General features: G+C 37.6%; 1 protein-coding gene across 1 annotated transcript in view; it reads right to left on the reverse strand.

The window, feature by feature from the left end:
- The window catches only part of Grm7 (glutamate metabotropic receptor 7), a 353565-nt gene that overhangs the window by 268462 nt on the left and 61794 nt on the right, over positions 1-23309 (reverse strand). The window contains exons 3-4 of the mRNA XM_028788687.1: positions 10243-10443; positions 2460-2599 (exon numbers count right to left, since the gene is read on the reverse strand). Coding sequence (XP_028644520.1) covers positions 2460-2599; positions 10243-10443 — 341 coding nt within the window. The remainder of the gene's footprint in view (positions 1-2459; positions 2600-10242; positions 10444-23309) is intronic.

Genomic DNA, 23309 nt, shown 5'->3' on the forward strand with positions numbered 1-23309 from the left:
CTTCTCCTTCTCCTTCTCCTTCTCCTTCTCCTTCTCCTTCTCCTTCTTCTCCTCCTCCTCCTCCTCCTCCTCCTCCTCCTCCTCCTCCTCCTTCTTCTTTTTCTTCTTTCATTATTTAGATCTCTGAGACAAGAGTCTGATTATTACAGCTCAGAATAGCCTCAGACTAGCTCCCCTCTTGCATCAATTTTCCAAACTCTAAATTTGATTCTAACTTTTGATCAAATTTTGAAGGTAAATTGTTGATATACCTTCTGAGAGTTTGTTTTTGCTTTTCCTTATCTATTTTATTTTTGTATATAAGTTTATTGTGTCTTAGATTTAGCACAATTTCAGCTGCCTCTGGCTTTTGTCCTTAATCTTGGTTGGCATATGCTAACTGGCACCATTATTCTTAGACACTAAATCATAGGCATTTGGATAGCAGTTCTTAAAGACGGAGAGCATCCAAGTGTAAGTGAACTCAACAAAGGTCAATGTGTGAGTTAGATAACAGCCAGTGGTGCTTTCATCAATTTCTCTATACACAGCACTCTTTTATTTTTATTATTTTTCAAAGCTGTTAAACACACTCTACAGTTACTTCAATTCATTTCTTCTCTTTGTCTCTGACTGTGAGTTTCCTACATACTTCAGCCTTGACTCTGTATCATGATCATATTTGTGGTACTCATGACCTTGTGTGTGTCCTCCTCTATTTCATTCATTCCTGCAGTGCCTCATTGAGATACAGACTAAGGGAGGCCATGTGCAGGAGGAGCTAAGGTGTGAGGAGTAAGGAGAAGAAGAAGAGGAAGAGGAGGAGGAGAGAGGGACAAGGATGACCACGCATGTACCAAGAGCAGTCTTGGGTAACAACTTATATCTTGGTTAGTTAATTGGGAAACACCTTGAGTTGTGTGGGCATCTTGTTATTAAACATTATCAAACTTATAAAGCCTTTGGATAATCTAAATATTAGACAGGCAAGAAGATCAATGGAATAGAATTGAAGACCCAGAAATGAACACACACTCCTATGGTCACTTGAACTTTGACAAAGGAGCTAAAACTGTCCAGTGGAAAAAGGACAGCATTTTCAACAAATGGTGCTGGTTCAACTGGAGGACAACATGTAGAAGAATGAAAATTTATCCATTCTTATCTCTATGTACAAAGCTCAAGTCTAAGTGGATAAAGGACCTCCACATAAAACTAGAGTCTCATTTAAACTGGGTCTGTGTTGATGGCAGGATGGTCCGAACTCAGCCCAGCCTTGTGGAGACAGCGTGGAAGATTGGCAAAGCCATCTACTATGCTGGCATTTCATGGGTGGCAGGGCCTGTGTCTGTAGCCACCTGAGCTGGCGGCTTGACCCACAGCAGCACCAAAAACATGCCACTTCTCGTGACCTCAGACCTAGCCTAGTCAGGAACATAGCGGCTCTGTAACACAAGCCAGATTGGGTGACGCCAATTTTAAAGAATAACTGCAACAGCCACGGGCATAGTTTCCTCCCTTTTGGTGAGATACAAAAAGGACTGAATGAGAGAGTGAGCATGATGATAAACTTTATGAGTCAACAGTACTGGACTACTGGACACTCAGATGTTCAGCAAAATATGGTTTTGCATTACCTATAAAGCTATTTCTAGATAAATTCAATATCTATGTCAGAGACTGAGGAAAGCAGATGGTCCTGCATATAGACTACCTTAACCCAAATTTGCAAGTGTTTCAGTCAACCCATTCAAGAACCAAAGTGGACATAATGATGGGATAAGACTGAAGGCTCTCTGTCTTTAACTGGGACATTGACATGATCCTGTACAAGGAAGAAGCTGCTCATTCAGTGTCTCATTTTATAGAAAGATGGAGAGATCACACAAAATGCTAATATAAGGTAATAATTTGTGAAATCATTTGGCATTGAAATCATTTTTTTTAAAAACTTATTACTATCAAATGAGAAAGGAAGAGGTAATAGTTCCATTCACAAAGAATCTTTAAAGTTGTTATCAGGTAACTCATTAGGAATTTGAGTCAGATTAAATGAAGGATTTCACAGAATTGAAGACTAGGTTACAAAGTCAATGTCAGCCCCTCACGACGGCTCAGCAGGTAAAGGCATTTGCTGTCACCTTTGAAGACTTGAGTTTGATCTTAGAAACCTACATAGTGAAAGAGAGCTGACTCCTGCAAATTGTCATCTGACCTCCATATGCATATATTCCCGTAACCATCTTAATAAATATATGTAAAAGGAAATAAAAACATAGTGCACACAATTCTGTCATTACTATCATCATTATTACAGTTTATTGGACGGATGGTTGTCAGCTCTTCATAAAGCCTGGACCAAATTGCACGTTCAGTTCTGCATGTGGAAAAGCACAATAACAGGAAACACTCATCTAATTAGAAAATTAATACGCAAATGCTTATCATACCAGGGAAGAAAAGGATCAATCAGGACTTACATTGAGCTGAAGTTCATCTGTCCACTGCCCAATGAGACGATAACCAGGATTGGTAGTGTTTGTTGTCTGGTATTGGAAGATGTCATAACGCCCTGGAGCATCCCCATTTTTGTTAAACATCACTGGGGTTCCAGCACTACCTGAAGAAGACAAGAAAACATCAGAATTAAGCAGCAGTAAGATGATCTGTAATGTCTTCTTTGGCTCATGGTAGATCGTCTCTACAGAGTGTGCACCATGATTACAGAATGTAGAAAGATGACCTGTCTCTTCCTTTGACTTTATTCTTGATCTTTCAGAAGTCTTGTTTTCTAAGCTCTTCTCCTTCTAAGTAACAAAGAATCTATTCATTAATTTTCAGAGAGAAACTTTTAAAAATATTACTGCTGCTAACTGTGACTGTAATACTCATGATAGCAATTGTTATTTTGGTTTCCACTTAAGATTACATTTTAGTCAAAAAAGAATGACATCAAAAATAGCAATTTAAAAATGATACATCGTAATAAGTAAGCAAAATAATTCACCTAATGTGCATTTCTTCACTGAATGAATTTAAAATATTTCTTGTGTTTATTATTTCTAATTTATAGAAAGCTGATATGAAATGAAACAATTTCTCAAGGAAATAAGGATGTAGAAGACACACAATTAGAGAAACAAACATAAAATACCAAGGACAAACCCACAATAAGGATCCAGTGACACAGAACAAATGTTTGGGTTAATGTGGTACCATGACAAATAGTATAACATCATAACTAGGACAAAGGAATGTCTAAAGCACAGCGCTTCCTATGATTACCAATCGCAAGATTTTATGACAGGACCAGGTATCAGAGAGGGGAATCAGAGCTTGTAATTGGAAGAATAATGGTTCTAACATTTCTGTTGTATTGTGGTCTTTATGACGTGGCATAGTTTAAGGCTATACATGGAGAGAAATTTTTGTATAACATGAGTTGGCCGAATGTTCTTATATCAGTCTACATGAGAGGCAAGGGGATCCAAAGGCTGTGTGTGTGTGTGTGTGTGTGTGTGTGTGTGTGTGTTATAAAAACAAAAGTGGTTGGAGACATGCATTACAAATGACATGAGGTCCAGAATCTAGGGAATTGAAGAAAATGGATTTTCATTCAGTCTGCAGAAGGACCCGACTTGCATTCACTATTACTAATGTCCAGGGAAAGTTGTGGTGTTCTTTCATATTGTGGACCTGTGAGGTCTGCTGCAATTGCTAACCTGTTGGTAATGTTGAAACACCTGGGAATAGGGAACATTAATTGACATTTTCTTCTCCATTGGATTGTCCAGTGAGCATGATCTGGGATATTTTCTTGCTGGCTAATTAATATAGGCAGTACAATCAATAGGCAGGTGTGCCTAGGCTGTATAAGGAAAGAAGTTTAATGTGAGCCAGAAAGCAGGCCAGTAAGTCATATTCCTAAGTGGTAGCCTCTGCATTGTTTCGTGCCTCTAGATTCCTGTCTTGATTTTTTGCCCTGGAGCCCTTCGGTGATGTTCTCTGGTCTATAAGCTGAAATCAACATTTTCTCCTACTAAGTTGTTTTTGGGCATGGTCAGTATCACAGCAACAGAAAGCCAACATAAGATATAGGTTTGCTGTTTAACATATTAGCTCATAGTTATATTTGTGGATGGGTGTCAGGTAGGAATCCAAAATGCAGCTTACAGACACAGAACACTCAGCTTCCTCATTACAGTTAAGATGTTTTAAGTTCTGTGAGGAAAACGATCACCTGTCAGTGATTCAGATAATTAAACCAAAATCATCCTTAGTAACTGGTTTTATAATCTTTGAGGATAGATTCAAATTATGAGTTGGTCTCTAAGTATCTCTTTGAAATTAGCAAATTATTTAATTTCAGCCAACTATCTGTCACTAAGGATACCTTTCCATAGGGTTACAGTGTATACTGAATGCAATAACACAATAGAATATTCACTTCTACCTGTGCCATTACATAACACTCACCCAAGCAGTAATACTTCTTAAAATTAGTTTTGTGCATGGGTGTGCTTGTGTGACTATATGCAACATTTGTACAGGTGTATGTGGAAACCAGAAGAGGGGATTGGATGCTCTGGAGCTGGAGTTACAGGCAGTTGAAAGCCACTCAATGTGGGTGCTGAAAACGGAACTTGGTCCCCCTGTAAGAGCAGTAAGCACTCTTAACTCCTGAGCTATCTCCCCAGAAAATTTTTGAATAGTTTTTATTTTGTCAGTGTTTATTTCCTATATTTAAAGACCAGAAATAATGCATAGCTTCCGTTAGCCAGACTGAAGATTTTTAAAGTGCACTCCTGTTGCTCTCTTGAGATCCAATTAGAAAGTTCCCAATTCTAAGATCTTTTTCTATTTCCCATACAACAGTACAGAGCTGACAGTGGCAGTGGGCACTAGAAGCTTGTGAATACTGCTTTGGTCTCACAAATTTGAGTCAATGTTTGGTGGCTAAAGAAACCATTTCTTTACACTGCTTCTATGCATTATCAAGACATAATCACCAGAGAGCATAAAAACACTTCAACACAACTCTTTTTAAACATATTCTTTGAGGATATTATAAATAATGAAATGTTCCCTTCCATTCCATTCCCTGTTCTTCACTCTGTTCATCTCCTCCCATGCACCCCAAGTTGTTCTCCCTATAATTCATAGCCCCTCCTCCCACTCCATTGCTGTCACACAGTTTTACCAAACAGTTGTAATCAGTGAGAATTGATGTGATAGAGAATTTTCAATATGGGTGTCCTGCTTTTAGCAAATAATCCAGGTATATAAGGACAAGAGATGAAATTTGATATTGCACGTCATTAGCAAGAAATGAGAACTCTATCACTGTGCAGTAAGAGATAGCTATTCAGCTACCCAGTATTTTCTCTCACACTGGGTGCTCTGATTCTTATGATGCTTTATTCTGACTATGTATCTTTTATTCTTTATGTGGCTGGAGGCTTTAGCACCTTCAGAGAGGAGAAAGAAAGCATACCCGAAGCCTGGAGCTCAAACAATCTCATGTTCATCAGTTCAATCTTCATCAGAACAGGACACATGGCCTTATCTTTCTCCCTTCTCAAAATCATTGTGATGGAAAATGACTCTTGTCATACCTTTTCTATTCCTATTAAAATCCACGTTAAAAATTATAGCAGAGTGCCTGGATACTTTATCTAAATGATGATTTCTAATAGTGTATTGTGTAGCTTTGGCCTTCTGAAAGTATTTTTAATGAAATGGGCTTATTATTTCCAGGATGTTTTTTTTCTCCCTCTTATACTTCCTTTGACAGTACCTATCCCAGAACTTATTATGAAGGAAAATAGGACTCTGTTTAATGGACTCTGAGAACAGAAAGCAATAAAGCAAAAAGTTCTGAGAAGAGAAAAAATATATCAAAGAGGAGGTATTACCTGCAGAGATCCTACAAGGTATCAGGACCATAATGCTGGAACACAAAGGTAAAAGAAATATGGGTACCAGCCAGGGTGGATCAGAGTTCAGAGAAAGGTGGGTGAATTACCTTCACTAGAATTTCGGGGTATAAATTTTATTTTATTTTTAAATTATGTATGTGTGTAAAAGACGAGGAGAGAGTAGAGAGGGGTATTTGTGCATCTGAGTGCAGCTTCCCTGGAGGCCAGGAGGGAGCATCGAATACTCTAGAGATGGAGTTAGAGGCAATTGTGTGCTACCCACCACTTGTGTTTTGAACTGACTTGAAGACCTGTGAAAGAACAATATGGACTCTTAACTCATGAGGCATGTCTGCAGCTCCCACAACAATTCTATTAGGAAAGCTACTGACTTATAGCCATAGGCAACCATGAGAAAGTCTTATGCTAGGATACTAAGAGCATGATGAGAGAGATCATGGTATCAGTGAGCATGAGAGAGATCTTGAAGGGACAGCACTTTCCATTCCAATAGGGCAAAAGGACTTTCTAATTCTTACAGAATTTTCATTTTGTGTAGCTCTAAACCATGTGATCTAGCTTGGCTTACCTTAGCTGCCAGAAGTTACAAAGCAAAAAAGGCAAAGAAACTAGTAAATATTTAAGGTTCTATTGAACTTGCCTACAGGTACAAGGCATTGGTGTATTGTGGAGCGCTGTAAGGGCAAGGATACATAGTCCAGCACACTTTCTAATCAACTCTGTCTAGAGGGAGAACTGAGAGAAACTTGGGGGGAGGAGAGGGAGAGAGAGAGAGAGAGAGAGAGAGAGAGAGAGAGAGAGAGAGAGAGAGAGAAGCAAGAAGAGGAAGAGAGAGAGGCACTAGTAAGTCTATGATCTGAGAGGGACCAGGGGAACAGAGGACAGTTCAGAAGGTAGCCAAATCTGAAATCTGTGCTGGACCTCAATATGTGACAGAAACCACTTTTCTTAGAGAACAGAGAAGCTTTGAAGATTCTGATTCTGATGATCAGATGACAAAACTATTTTTTGTATCAAAGCATTTACCTAAAAGGTTTTCTCTTCTTTTTTTTTTCTATGTCATGTTGCATCCAAGTTTCTGAACTTTTGTTCATATTCTGTTAATCTTTCTGTTCAACAGGCTACCCTAACCCATACTCCTAAAACCAATGAGAACACAGATTCGACACTTTGGCCATATCAGTGTAGATAGCTGTTTCTAGGTACATTGCATCAGCAAAGGTAACTTGGAATTATTTGTATACATAACTGGCTGTCATAGAAACCTCAGCTTTGTATATGACCAAAACATTTACCTTTATCTATGAATGTAGCATCCTGCTTTGCTTCCGGCATGGCAGGTACTATAAACAACAAACTTGATGTTTATAGTGCAAATATATCAAAAAGACCACTCAATCAAGTTCATTTTCTACTTTGTAAGGATGTTATGGAATTTCTAAACTAATCACAGATATATGTAGAAAAACTGAACATGGGTCTCACCTCTCTAGGGTGGAAAGCAAAAATATTTGAGGTGTTGTGTTTCCACAATATACACCTGACTCTCATTTCTTTGCTAGGAATCAGTAAGTCTAGATAAAGGTGTAGTCTTGATTAGGCTAATTAATTATACAGTGATTCATAGTTTTATATCCTAAACTTTTAAAGTTACAGTAGAAATCTTCCCATTTAGGCCTACTAATCAACATAGAGACAACTAGAATGTGATTGTACTCAGGTCTCTGCATGTATACATGGTGTAGAAAAAGGTGAAACAATCTCTAAATTAGCTCCCACCTGATTCCCATTCACCACAAGAGGCTACCTAATTGGGGAAGTTGTGGTGATAATTTCCAGATACTATTACCATTAACTCAAACAATGCTTCTATGAATGTGGAGGTCAGAATTATGGAGTGTACTTTATTCATCTACAGAAAAGCACCCGGGGTAAATGGAATTTCCTACCAAAACTATGGGGAAGTACAACCATGCTTAACAACCAAAAGAACAGACAAAATCTTTGTTACTATACAAAAGGAAGGCTGAATTCTTCATAACAGATTGGAAAGAGATGTGAGTTATAGAGTGGTCCCTGCCATGTGGTAGTTTTAAAGCACGAGCCAGATATTTTCTTCTCTTTAGATATTTATTTATTTACTTAAAATGAAGAACATAAATAAAAATATATTTCTGAATGTAGTTCTGGTTCTTTGGATGGAAAACCATATTTCTAGTAAGACCTTAGTGCTAGGTATTCTTATATCATTTTGAGCTGCCATCAATCACTCTTTGACCTCTAGGTAGACAGATATAGATAGCATGAGGCACACATGCATCATGCATATGCATATCTGTTTGTATATCTATTTGATACCTATCTGCATATTACATGAATTCATGTTGATTCTGCAATTTTTTTGTTTGTTTTTTGTTTTTCAAGACAGGGTTTCTTTGTATAGCCCTGGCTGTCCTGAAACTCACTCTGTAGACCAGGCTGGCCTCACACTCAGAAATCCACCTGCCTCTGCCTCCCAAGTGCTGGGATTAAAGGCATGCGCCACCATGGCTTGGCAATTCTGCAATTTTAATCATACACAATTTCTATTAATTTATTTCTCTGACCAACACACTTATCCTTTACAAATAATGTAGTTAATATTCTCTCTGTTCTATTTTATGCTAAAGCTATCATCAGAATTATGAGCTTCTACCAAATGCATATTTACTAGCTTCTCTGGTTTACTTTTATTGTTGGTTGATTGATTGATTTTTGTCAACTTGACACAAGCTAGTTTTATCTGAGAAAAGGAATTTCAGTTGAGAAGGTTCCTCCATCTTATTACCTGTAGACATCATATAGGGTATTTTTTTGATCAATGATTGATATGAGAGGACCTAGCAAAATGAAGGTGGTGCAACCCCTTGGAGGTGTTCCTGTGTTTTATAAGAAAGCAGGCTGTGCAAGCCATAGGGAAACAAGTCAGTAAGCAGCACTCATGTACAAACTTTCCCTCCAGATTCTGCACTTGAGTTCCTGCCATCACTTTCTTGAACAGTGGATTGTTCTATAAATACAATCTAAATAAACCCTTTTCCTCCAAGTTGATTTTGGTTTTGGTGGTGTATCACAGCAGTAGAAAGCCTAACTATGACACTAGACATGTGCAAAGCCTGAATATGGTTATTTTTGTCTCTAGTTTTTCTAGCTTTCATAGTTTTATTATGTCCCCAAATTACTTGTACATACTTTTCTTCGTAATTGTTTTTTTTTGTTGTTGTTGGTCATTTGTGATATAGGTAGAATTATTTGGTACAAACTCTATTGAATTTTACATTGCACATACATTGAGTTTTAATTTAATCCCTTAAAAGTTTGTATGCAAAGCATAAAGACATCAAAAGACTCATACTGTAGGAAAAGTATTATTGGAGACCCCTCTCCATGCTTCCTGTAATATTTACTATTTACTTATTTTCTCTATTTTCATTTACTAGTCTCTTTTAGGTAATTTCTCACAGCAAGGTTTTATAGTTTGAATGGTAAATCATAACCTGCGATGTTTGTATAGAAAATTTGAACTATCCATTTTGATCCTGGAACCATCCATCTTCTCTCTCTCTCTCTCTCTCTCTCTCTCTCTCTCTCTCTCTCTCTCTCTCTCTCTCACCTACACTCATTAAAAGAAATAAAATGGCTTCATGTAAAAGACCTAAATTCCAAGAAAAGAACATACCTGTACTTCCTGGTTTTGGGTCAACTTGACACAAGCTAGAGTCAACAGACAGGAAGGAGTCTCAGTTCAGAAAACGCCTCCATGAGATCCAGCTTAAGGCATTTTCTCAATAGAGAAAGGTTCAACCTATTATGGGTGGTACCATCCTTGTGTTGGTATTCCTGGGTACTATAAAAAAGCAGGCTGAGCAAACCTGGGGAAGCAATACATTACGCAGCACTTCTGCATGGCTTCTGCATTCAGCTCCTGCCTCCAGGATCCACCCTGTTTGAATTCTTGTTCTGACTTCTTTCAATAATGATAAACAATATGGAAGTATAAGCCAAATAATCTCTCTTCCCCCCAACTTGTGTTTTGGTCATGGAGTATATTTGAAGCAATAGAAAATCCAACTAAGACAATACCACAGCCCTCTAGTATGTAGTTCTTTGTTTTCTAAGTTTCATTTTCACCATTCTCACACTGGTTCAATCAGTTGAAAGTATATAATTAACTAAATTTTGATCTTACTTGAGTTAATAGCAAAGCCATCATATAATTTCTATAACTTATGAAACAGGAGATATTTGCTTAGCATTGCCAACACTGTGGCCAGTAGAGCCTTACCATTGAAGTTAACATTGCGGATATACTTCAACAACTTCTTGCCCCCTGCTTGCTCCATCTCTGGGCATACTCCCCGGTAGTCAGCACACAGATCCTTATTCATGTGATGAAGGGCATGTGCCATGGCATAGACAGCATCGATCACAAACTGCACTTTACCTTCCTGCTCATAATTGGAGTCTTTTCCAATTCGCTCCTGTCCTGCACATTAAAACAAGAAATACACACAGATCGGTGTTGAAGGAGAGTGTACATTTTCATTTCCTTTTGATCATGCATGAAGATAACAATCTTCTGGAAGTCAAAAATACAAATCACATAGCCATCTATGGCCATTATATCCTATTTTTCTAATTTATGGAATTTTTCTTTGGAGTTTGTCACACTGACTGTTTTATTAGGCATGCCTCAGAAGCAGGAATTCAAAGGAGCTTTTGTCGTGATGGCTTTTATCATGAGTCAACATGGTACCTGGAGTAGCATGTTCCACAGCACCAAGGGGTTCATGCCTTCTATCTTCCTCTGATGAGAGGTAAGGGGTCTATATTAAAATCTTTAATGGTTGCTTGCTCTGTAAGTGACAATGTGGACATGACAGACAAGAATGCACAGACGTCTAAGCCTGACCTCATTATCCTTCCCAAACCTGAATTCCTGGTGTGCTCCTGTGCCCACTATGGTCATTACTGGAGACTCGGATAGTCAGAGCAGAGCAGAAGCTCTGGTTCATTATTTTTCTTTCACTCCCCACTATCACACATGAAGATGGAATGTATGGAACAGTTTTCCTAATTCTACCTTAGACAATCCACAGCGTTTTAGACACACTGGGAATATTTGGATTTTATCATCTCTTTATCTGTCATCAGGATATGAGGCTAGAGGCCTCCATTCAATGATTCATTCTCCAGGTTTATCTCTGCAAATGACAGAGCTGACAATCACATTGAACACTTATTCAGACTTCTCATCAGTCCTCCACTGCCCACAGAATATGAAGTAACCCTCTTCCCTTGACCACCCTCGAAGATGTGGGCATTCATCAGCTTGCCCCATCTGCCCAATCATGGTGAGAGCTGACAAGGACCAGTTATCATTCACACTGGAAATGCCACTTGGCTTCTCTAAGTTTCATTTTCATTTTGTGAGTTGCATATTTTTAATTTTGGAGATTACAATATAATTATATCATTTGCCCCTTCTCTTTCTAAACTCTCCCATATAACTCTCCCAATTTTCTTTCAAATTCATGGCCCCCCTTTTTTTTTCTTGAATTGTTGTTAAATGCATATGTATATGTATATATTTCTAAATATAATCTACTCAATCAATCTGTATAATGTTGATTGTATGTATGTATTTTTTGGGGCTGACCATTTGGTGTTGGATAGACAATTGCTGTACTTTTCCCTGGAGAAGTCAATTTCACCTGCTGTCAGCATTCCAGAGTTGCCTGTAGTTCTTTGTGTAGAACTTAGGCCTCATGGGTTTTCCCCATCCACTTTGACATGTCTATTGGTATTTCTGTTGTCTAGTTCATGTTTATCCATCCATGTTGTTAAGACTTTATGGGTAGCTTCTGACATCACCAAGAGACACAGAGTTACATCATTTTCCCCCATTTTTCCAAATATGTTTTACTCTTGTTAATCACCCCTGACTTTGCATGCATTCTTTGGTTTCCTGTGCCAGGAAGTCCTTTGTCCTGGCTTCTTCCCTTTGTGATTTAATTTTCTATTCCAGATGTAAGTGCAAAGTTCCTATACCTTGCCCACTATTTACATTAAACATGACAAGTTTCTATTTTATCCTTAGAGTCAGCATTTACAATACACCACCAATAAATCTTCCAGACAATTTGTATCCTTCCTATCTCCATGACAAAGCACACCATTGAACATCTAGAAGATGGTAAATAATCTATCCATTATATTATATATCCAGGTCCGGTGGTTGGTAGGTGCCTGTAAACCCAGCACTTGGGAGGTAGAGGTAGTGAGTTCAAGATTTTATAGCCAACCTTGTACAAATGAGACCCTTTCTTAAAAGGGAATGAATGAATACATGAATAAAAACAGATAGCTTTATTTTTAATTATATTCATGTATCTGTATATACTTGAATATATATACATATGTGTGTGTGTGTGTTTGTGTATACATACGTGCATGTGTACTCCTATAGGCAGAGGTCCCTACAACTTGCAAGAGTTGATTCTATTCTTTCATGACATAGGACCTAGAGATCAAACTCATTAGGCTAGGAAGCAAATACCTTTGATTAATGGGACATTTTACTGGCCCACAATTATAAATTATCTAAGCACATGATATTATGACTCTTGTCCTTCTATGAAAAATAAGTATCCAAAGAATATGTTTTACTTTACATGAACATTTCTTCTTGTTTCTTAGGGTATATTTGTACTGTAATGAAGCATTACAAATTCTATCACCTCAAACATTCTTTTTGAAAATGCACAGAGGACTCATAATACATGCCATGTTAAAATAAGTTTTAGGTCTCTTAACTGAGAAATTTTCTTGAATACTTAATTGTTTTCTCCATATGTCAGAGTTTTAAATCTAGATTCTCAATCTGTTGCTCCCGTTATCCTAGAATAATCTATCTAGTATTATGTAGGCCACAGTAGTCTAGAACTCATGCTGGTCTTACTGCCTTGACTTCTTAAAATGCTAGGATTACAGGTGTGATCCATTATGCCCAGAGAAAATGTTTAATATTATAATGTAAAGTATAATCTCCATAAAACATATCCAAAATTTAGCATGTTCATCTAAATTTGTATTTTTCCTCTGAGGAGTACACATTGATATTTCATATGGTAGATAGTTTATTACACTATAAACCTACATTCACATGTAGATAAAACATACTCACTGCTTGCCACTAGAGCTGCAAACTATATGTAGAATACAATAGGCTTTTATTTCAGTTTAAGATAAAATCATCATGCCTTTTGACTGGGTCAGACACCTAGCTAGTCTGCTCCCACACCATATCCTGAACCATCCTAGAGGAACCACTGCACTCAGAGCAGTGTGTAAGAACACCACTGCACAACCCTATGCCCCAGAGCTGCAACTGGGAGCCTGGGACACTCAGGACCCATCACCCACCCAAACCATGCCCCTCTATAATACCACTCCTTTTCTGACCCTTGCTTGGTCCATTTGGCTGGAGTAGACACCTAGCTGGTCTGCTCCCATGAAGATACCATATCCTGAGCCATCTTAGAGGAACAACTGCACTCAGAGCAAGGAGAAACCACTATACTCAGAGCAGCAGGATTTCAGGATCCCAAAGGCAGTCTGAGTCCTAGGAGTTCTTCCACCCAGGAGCTCAGGGTTACATGATCAAAGAGAAATCTGGACTTTGAGGAGTTCAGACTCAAGCAAGATAACTGGAAAGACAGGCTCCAGTCAGAGACAGTGAGTGCAGGTAGCACTAGAGATAATTAGATGGCAAAAGGCAAGCACAAGTACATAAGCATCAGAAACCAAAGTTAACTGGCATCATCAGAACCCAGTTCTCCCACCGTAGCAAGTCCTGGACCTCCCGTCACACTGGAAAAACTGGATTAAGATTTAAAATCACTTCTCATGATGATGATAGAGGACTTTAAGAAGAACATAAATAACTCCCTTAAAGAAATACAGGAGAACACAGGTGAATAGGTAGAAGTCCTTAAAGAGGAAACACAAAAGTCCCTTAAAGAATTACAAGAAAACACAAACAAACAGGTGAAGGAATTAAAAACATCCAGGATAGAAAAATGGAAGTAGAAGCAATGAAGAAATCTCAAAGAGAGACTACCAAGGAGATAGAAAACCTACGAAAGAGATCAGGAGTCATAGACACAAGCATCACCAACAATACAAAAATCTCAGGTGCAGAAGATAACATGGAAAACATTGACACAAGAGTCAAAGGCAATGCAAAATGCAAAAAGCTCCTAGATCAAAACATTCAGGAAATCCAGAACACAACGAAAAGACCAAACCTAAGGATAATAGGTATAAATGAGAGTGAAGATTCTCAACTTAAAGGGCCAGTAAATAACTTCAACAAAATTATAGAGGAAAACTTTCCTAACCTAAAGAAAGAGATGTCCATGAACATACAAGAAGCCTATAGAACTCCAAATAGACTAGACCAGAAAAGAAATTTTTCCTGTCACATAATAATCAAAATATCAAATGCATGAAACAAATTAAAAATGCTAAAAGCAGTAAGGGAAAAATGTCAAGTAACATATAAAGGCAGACCTATAAGAATTACACCAGATTTCTCACCAGAGACTATAAAAGCCAGAAGATCCTGAACTGATATCATACAGACCCTCAGAGAACACAAATGCCAGCCCAGGCTACTACACCCAGCAAAACTCTCAATCACTATAGGTGTAGAAACCAAGATATGCCATGACAAAACCAAATTTACACAATATCTTCTGATAAATTCGGCCCTACAAAGGATAATAAATGGAAAACTCCAATACAAGAAGGGAAACTACAACTTAGAAAAAGCAAGAAAGTAACCTTCCAACAAACTCAAAAGAAGAGAGCTACGCAAACATAATTTAATCACTAATAACAAAAATAACAGGAAGCAATAATCATTTTTCCTTAATATCTCTTAACATCAGAGGACTCAATTCCCCGATAAAAAGACATAGACTAAGAGACTGGAGATGTAAACAGGACCCAGAATTTTGCTGCATACAGAAAATAGACCTCAGTGACAAAGACAGACACTACTTCAGAGTAAAATGATAGAAAACAATTTTCCAAGCAAATGGTCCCAAGAAACAAGCTGGAGTAGCAAATCTAATATTGAATAAAATTGACTTTCAACCAAAAGTTATCAAAAAAGATAAGGACGGACACTTCATACTCGTCAAAGGAAAAATCTACCTTGATTCTGAACATCTATGCTCCCAATGCAAGGGCACCCATATTCATAAAAGAAACTTTACTAAAGCTAAAAACACACATTGCACCTCACACAATAATAGTGGGGGACTTCAACACCCCAGTCTCAGCAATGGACAGATCATGGAAAAAGAAACTAAACAGAGACACATAGAAAGTAACAGAAGTTACGAACTAAATAGATTTAAAAGATATCTATAGAACATTTCATCCTAAAACAAAGGAATATATCTTCTTCTCAGCACCTCATGGTTCCTTCTCCAAATAGACCATATAATTGGTCACAAAACAGGCCTCTACAAATACAAAGAGATTGAAATAATTTCTTGCATCCTATATGATCACCACTTAGGCTGGTCTTCAATAATAACAAAAACAATGGAAATCCCACATACATGTGAAAACTGAACAATGCTCTACACAATGATGACTTGGTCAAGGAAGAAATAAATAAAAAATTAAAGACTTTTTAGAATTTAATGAAAATGAAGGTTCATCATATCAAAACTTATGGGACACAATGAAAGCAGTGCTAAGAGGAAAACTCAAGCTCTAAGTGCCTATAAAAAGAAACTGGAGAAAGCATACACTAGCAACTTGACAACACACCTGAAAGCTCTAAAACAAAAAGAAGCAAATATACTCAAGAGGAGTAGACAGCAGGAAATAATCAAACTCAGGGCTGAAATTAACCAAGTAGAAACAGAAAGAACTATACAAAGTATCAACAAAACCAGGAGCTGGTTCTTTGAGAAAATCAACAGGATAGACTAACCAGAGGCACAGAGACAGTAACCAAATTGATAAAATCAGAATTGAAAAGGGAGACATAACAACAGAAACTGAGGAAATTAAAAAAATCATCAGATCCTACTACAAAAGCCTATACTCAACCAAACTGGAAAATCTGGATGAACTGGACAATTTTCTAGACAGACACCAAGTACCAAAGTTAAACCAGGAGCAGATAAACCAACTAAACAGTCCCATAACCACTAAGGAAATAGCAGCAGTCATTAAAAGTCTCCCAACCAAAAAAACTGCAATGGCCAAGAAGCACCTAAAGAAATGTTCAACATCCTTAGTCATCAGGGAAATGCAAATCAAAACAACGTTGAGAATCTACCCCACACCAGTCAGAATGGCTAAGATCAAAAACTCAGGTGATAGCAGATGCTAGAGAGGATGTGAAGAAAGAGGAACACTCCTCCATTGTTGAAGGGATTGCAAGCTGACACAACCATTCTGGAAATCTGTTTAGCAGTTTCTCAGAAAATTAGACATAGCATTACCTGAGGACCCAGCTATACCACTCCTGGGCATATACCCAGAAGATGCTCCAACATATAACAAGGACATATGCTCCACTATGTTCATAGCAGCCTCATTTATAATAGCCAGAAACTGGAAAGAATCCAGATGTCCTTCAACAGAGGAATGGATACAGAAAATGTGGTAAATTTACACAATGGAGTATTACTCAGCTATTAAAAACAATGAATTTGAGAAATTTGTAGGCAAATGGATGGGACTAGAAAATATCCTAAGTGAGGTAATACAGTCACAAAAGAACACAAATGGCATTCACTCACTGATAATTGGATAATAGCCCAAAATTTGCAATACTTAAGATACAATCACTAACCACATGAATCTTATGAAGAAGGAAGACCAAAGTGTGGGTGCTTCTATCCTTCTTAGAAGGAGTAAGTAAATACTTATGCAAGCAAATATGGTGACAAAGTAGGAGACTGAAACTGATGCAGAGGTTGTCTGGAGACTGTTCCACCTGTGTATCCATCCAATGTGCAGTCACCAAAAGTAGACGCTAATGTGGATACCTGGAAATGCATGCTGACAGGAGCCTGATAATAGCTGTCTCCTTAGAGGTCTGCCAGAGCCTGAAATATACAGAGGCAGATGCTCACAGCTAACCATTGAACTGATCATGGGGTTTCCAATGGACGAGTTAGAGAGAAGACTAAAGGAGCTGAAAGGGTTTGCGGCTCCATGGAGAGAGCAACAATATCAATGACCAGAGCACCCAGGGTCTAAACCACCAGCCTGGGAGCACCTAGGGAGGGATCCATGGCTTCAGCTGTATATTTAGGGGAGGATGGCCTTGTCGGCATAGGTGGGAGAGGAGGTCCTTGGTCCTCTGAAGGCTGGATGCCACAGTGTGGGGGAATTTGAGGATGAGGAGGTGTTAGTGGGTGGGTGGGTGGGGGCACATCCTCATAGAAGCAGGAGGAGGAAGGATGTGATAGGGGGTTCCTTGGGGGATCAGGGATTGGGAAAGGGGATAACATCTGAAATGTAAATAAAATATCCAAAAAAACAAAGAAAGAAAGAAAACACAAACTTCAGAAATCTCACACACACAAAAAAAGATAAAATCATCACAAACTAGTTGATTTTTTTCAAGGTGAATTAAAGAGTTTTACCTAATCTTGACTCTTTTCCCTTTCTAGTACATTCCTGGTTTTTAATGATAATTCAAAGATTATTAATTTATGTCATTTCATAATAACTATTAATGCTCTCAAGAATGCCCTAAGAACATATCTAGCACATGATTTGCAACATACAGTGTAATAGTGTGTGTGTGTGTGTGTGTGTGTGTGTGTGTGTGTCTGTGGTGTGTGTATGCACTATTTTTGACCAATTTTTGAATGAGAGATAAATTCTGAAATCTGAGACTGGATTAGCAAGGGTAAATTCATCTCTACTGCTGAGCTGTACTGACAAACTCCCCTCTAGAGAAACTGGACTATTTTGCTTCCAACAGACAGGAAATATTTTATTTCCTCCCTGCTACACCAGCAGAAGATACTGCAAAATTTCAATATGCATTCATCAGGTATAGAAAGACAACTTCCAACTATCTCTTTTATTTGTGATTGTTTTCTTTGTGTGTGTTTGTGCCATATAACCACAAAGCTACACAACAGAGACCAGAGGACTGCATCCGATATTTTATTCTCACACCTTTTGCCTTATTCCTTTGGGAGAGGGCCTCTCACTTAACTGGAAGATATTCTGGAAACCAGTAGACCCTAGAGAATCTTTAGTCTCTGCTCCACATAGCTCTCAGGTTACAGATATGCACATGGTCATGCTTAAATTTTTATGTGAGTGCTACGGATTCAACCTCAGGTCCTTAGGCTTGCACAGTGAACACTTTACCCACAGACTCATCTCTGCAGTCCATTACTTGCCTCTTCTTCACATGGAAATTCTACCATCTCTGTATGAAAGAGAATGCCAATTTTCACAATCCAGCCAATTGGTACAAAATTTAACTCTCATTTACTCCTCTATTTTTAAAAAGCTTCATTAATTATACAGATAAGAAGTAAATTACAAACATTTCCTCTAGTCTTTTTTTTTCTTTAATGTATCTTTTTATGAATAAAATTGTTATTAATTTTTTTGATAATAATATTTTCTTTATTACTTCTGATTGCTGAGTCACGCTTGAGAAGTTATTCTGGAGTGAAAAGATACCTCACTCGTTAGAAATACTTGATCCTATTGCATGAGACTAAGCTTCAGTTCACATGGATGTTCACAAACTTCTGTAACACCAGTTCCAGAGGATCCATCCCATGGGCAAGCACCAGCCCCTCACACTATTAATGATGCTATATTGTGCTTGCAGAAAAGCGCCTAGCAGTGCAGCCCTCTGAGAGGTTCTACCCTGCAGATGACTGAGAAAGATACAGTAACTATAGACAAGCATTAGACTGAAGTTGGGGACCTCCATGGAAGAATTAGGGGAAGGATGAAAAGAACTGAAGGAGATAGCAACCACATAGGAAGACAGACAGTGTCAAATAACCTGGACCCCTGGAAGCTCCCAGAGAGTGAACCACAACCAAAGAGCATATACAGGCTGATCCTAGGCCCCTGACACATATGAAACACAGGGCTGTCTTCTCTGGCCTCAGTGGGAGAGGATGTGCCTTTAATCCTGCAGAGACGTGATGTCTCAGTGTGGGGATATACCCAGAAAGTGGCCACTGTGTCACAGGTAAAGAGAAGGGGAGTTGTAGGGGTGGAGGAAGAACTTTTTCAGGGGAGACAAGGAGGGAAGGCAGCATTTGGGATGTAAATTAATAAAATAACTAATTTTTTAGAAAGACTTTTTTATTTTTTATCTTGGACAGAAACCTTAGTTAAAGTGAGATATGCAAGGTATCATTTAGTTAATTTGAGTTTCTTTTTGGTTTGTTCAATTGTATTGACATGTTTATCTCATGAAGGTTTTCAGTTATTTTATATGAGTGCTTTGTCTGCATGTATATGCATGCCTAGTGTTTGATGACACCAAAAAGAGGGCATCAGAATCCCAAAGTTAAAGGCTTTTGTAAGCTTCCATGTGGGTGCTGGGAATTGAACTTGGATCTTTCAGAAGAGCAGCTGAAGCATTTTACTACTGCCCTATCTTTCTAGCCCCTTTTGAGTAACTGTTAAGTGTATTTTAGGTTCTGTCTCAGTGAAGCCAGTTAGTTTTGCTGCTTCTTCGGCTGTTTTTATTTTCCATTCATTTCTCACTGACTTTTATCTATGCATGTGATATAATACTTTACACATTTCACCTTATTCAAACTTTTTATCACAAAATTTTAAAACAGAAATCAGTGTTAAGAGAACTTTCAAGAAAGTCCACCAATCAGATCTTAGCATCATGTGGATGTTGTAAGGTTATGTTTACTGTGCTAACAGGGCCATCTCGCTTGTTTTATAAGCCTATTCGTTCTCTAATATTAATTTTCTAACATGATACTTTGCAAATTTTTCCTGTTTTTATAGTACTCACAAAAGGCAATATTGGAAGTATTATGACTACTATAAACTCACACTATGAAATGACTTCAGACCAATAATACACAAGAACAGTTTCTAGCATGCTTTAATATGGACATTCATCCCAGAAAGAATACTTTGAAAAATAATAGAACTGTTTGTGGTAATGAAATATTTTATTGTTGGAAAAATACTTCAGGCTTTATGCCTTTCTTGGAGAGTCACCAGGTACATTAACATACTAAAGGCTCTGGGAAGACTTCAGAATTAAATTTGTCAAACTACCAGAACTTGAAAACTGTAGCCTTGTTAGAGAGAAGCAGAAGAGAGAGTTTATTTACCAACAACCATAAATGTCAGTTAAATTGTATTTTCTTACTGTGGCTATTGCTTATGTCACTGTGACCAAACAGCTTTAAAAAGTTTAAGGGAGGAAAGAGATATGCCAGGCCAGTAGACAGTTTATAAGCTTCAGTCTGTATGACCCTGTGTGCTTGAACAATATATCACAGCAGATACCTATGGCAGAGGACAGCTAGCTCTGAGGAAGAAGATAGTGACACAGAATGACCAGGAATAAAACAAGAACCTATACATGGTAACCTATATCCTTTAAGTAGGCCCATTTTGTACAGTTTTCAGGGTATACAAAAATAGCCCCACAAACTGCACTACAAATCTGAAATAGAAACCTATGGAGAGTATTTCAAATTTAAACCACAGCAGGCAACTACAAATAATTAATCACTTTGAACTCCTGATTATTCATGAACTATTACTTTAACTCTTGGCTCTTTGCCTACTGGATATTGGTTCTGTTCCAATATTGATGGGAAACACTGGGAGTGAGGAATGCTGAATCCTTCTGAAACAATCAGGGATGGTCCTAACCTGTCAAAACCTATGACCTTCTTTCTGTTGGGTAGTGATTTGTATCTACCCTGAGAGGGATATTCCTTAAAAATTAAAAAAAAATTAAAAAGAAAAGAAATAAAGTAGACCAAACTAGTAAGTTTAAAGATGATAGCAAAAGGTATAGTCATTACAAGGTCCATGCCCACGGTTATAAATTGGGACTCTTAACAACAGCTGACCAGCTGAGCAGACTGAGAATCATGCAGGGGGTAGCAGGGAACTCCAGGGATGGAGCTTGTATAAGCACTCACTCAGGCTTGGTCACTAATGCACCTGTAAGAAACCCTTTCTTACTTAGGTAAGTAATCCTTTGCTTAGTCTCCTGTAGATACACCCACTAAGCCTGATTTTGGTGCTATTTCTATCTATCTATCTATCTATCTATCTATCTATCTATCTATCTATCTATCTATCTTCCATCTATCTAATCTGTCTGGTCTTTCATAGGTATTATATCTAAAGGAAAATAAAAGTTTGTTCATATATCTCTCCTTTCTCCCAAGCAAAAGTCAAATAACATTTTCATATAAATCATTGTAGAAAGAGACATGGGCTGTAAGTCTAACCAATGAGATGAAAAAGTTTACTCAAAATTGTGGAGGCATTGATTTGCTTTGATGAAAAGATTAGTCAGTTTTACCACAGTTGCCCCAACTCTCCATCACCCTGGCAATTACTGCAGTCACTTTAGAGTCCTGAGGAAATAATGTATTATAGCCATGGTAACACAATACCAGGAAAGTATCAGCACTGTGAATTAGCCAAGACTACAATATTTCCATGCAATGTACTAATGGCTTAATCACCTAATAAAGATTGATATTCAGTACTTCTAGGTTTCTTCACTTGCTGCTTTTATTTACACACCAATTTACAACACTCCAAAAGGCTAGCACTAAGTACATAAACCTCATGCTTAAAGGCAGTGTTAAATACGTTCAACAGCAGAGCTTGCAGCAGAATCAAAGTTCTTTCCAATTAATTCTCACCTAACACTTCATTCTTTTAACCTCACTTCAAAATGGAGATTCTCTATGTCCTATGTTCCATGTTAGTTACTTCACTTTTACCATTATTTTTACCAGAGAAGTCACTGAGTTTGAGATAAAGATTTCAGAAGTGTTATGTTCTAGTTGTCGGCTTCACAAAGAGGCTAACAGTTCTACCTCTCCTGATGTTCTGCATGTTATTTTTATCCAGAGTCTAGTTTTTATCTTTCAAATGTACACCCCCTTTAAAAAACAGGATTTGATTAAGAATATCATATAATGAATTTTGATCAAATGCACTGTCTTAATTTCCTGTGGGACAAGAATTAGCTTCTCCCCACAAGAATTGTTGACATATGATTTTCACCATCAAAATGTTTAATGCTTAATCTGTTGGGAAGCCCTTTGCTTTGAAGGGTTTGCTTAGCTTGTCCTCTGGAATCCATTCCTCTTTCAGATGGGAGGTTAGGTGAAAATGCATATTCTGGTTCATTGCTGCAAGCATCAAGATCTCTGACCCAAAGGCTTCCAGGGATTCTCCCAACTCTGCCTGTAGTCTGACCTTAGAAATATTGGTATTATAGATGCTGTACCTCCATGTACAGTTGGTATTAGAGTTGGTATAAACAGATATATTGGTCTGGTTTTATATGGGTTCAGCAGATCCAAACTTATTGTCTCTTGGTTGTGTGGCAAGTTCTTTACTCACTGTATCATCTTCCTAATACTGGAAGCACTTTTAAATGTTTCATTATGTACATTTTGAGTATAAAGAAATATTGAATATAAAGGCTTATTATATATGTGTTGAGATTAAAGTTTCTTACAGTATTGGTAGTTAATTACTTCAAATACTGATGCTTGGATCTACTAAAAACAACAAATACTCTAATTAATTAAACAATGATAAAGGGCATTTAAAAACACAATTTAGTGTAGATTCTGCTATCAAAAATGCTAGACTCTAGCTAAATAGGGTGCTAGAACATAATCGAGGAAGATGGAATCTGAAGAGTTGAGAGATATTGTAAAAAATCCTGTGTTAACTTAGCAAGACTCATGAAGAGCCTGCCACAAGCCTTTCCACAAACTAACAATAAATAATAAATAGTAAAAACAATTGAGTAAATAGCCACTGACTTGGACTGCTCTCCTCATGAGTTCAGAGTTCTCTTTTGAAGAGGAATATTCATGACAGATTCAAATTTACAAACATCCTCTTCATCAAAACCTTTTACAATGATCACACTTACATAACTGCAGCATAAAAGCACATGGACTTCCTCGTGGGTACACATATAAAATAAAATAAAATAAAATAAAATAAAATAAAATAAAATAAAATAAAATAAAATAAAATAAAATAAAATAAAATAAAATAAAATAAAATAAAATAAAA

The sequence above is a fragment of the Grammomys surdaster genome, unplaced genomic scaffold, assembly GCF_004785775.1.
Source record: "Grammomys surdaster isolate TR1022 unplaced genomic scaffold, NIH_TR_1.0 125756, whole genome shotgun sequence".
Lineage (NCBI taxonomy): Eukaryota > Metazoa > Chordata > Mammalia > Rodentia > Muridae > Grammomys > Grammomys surdaster.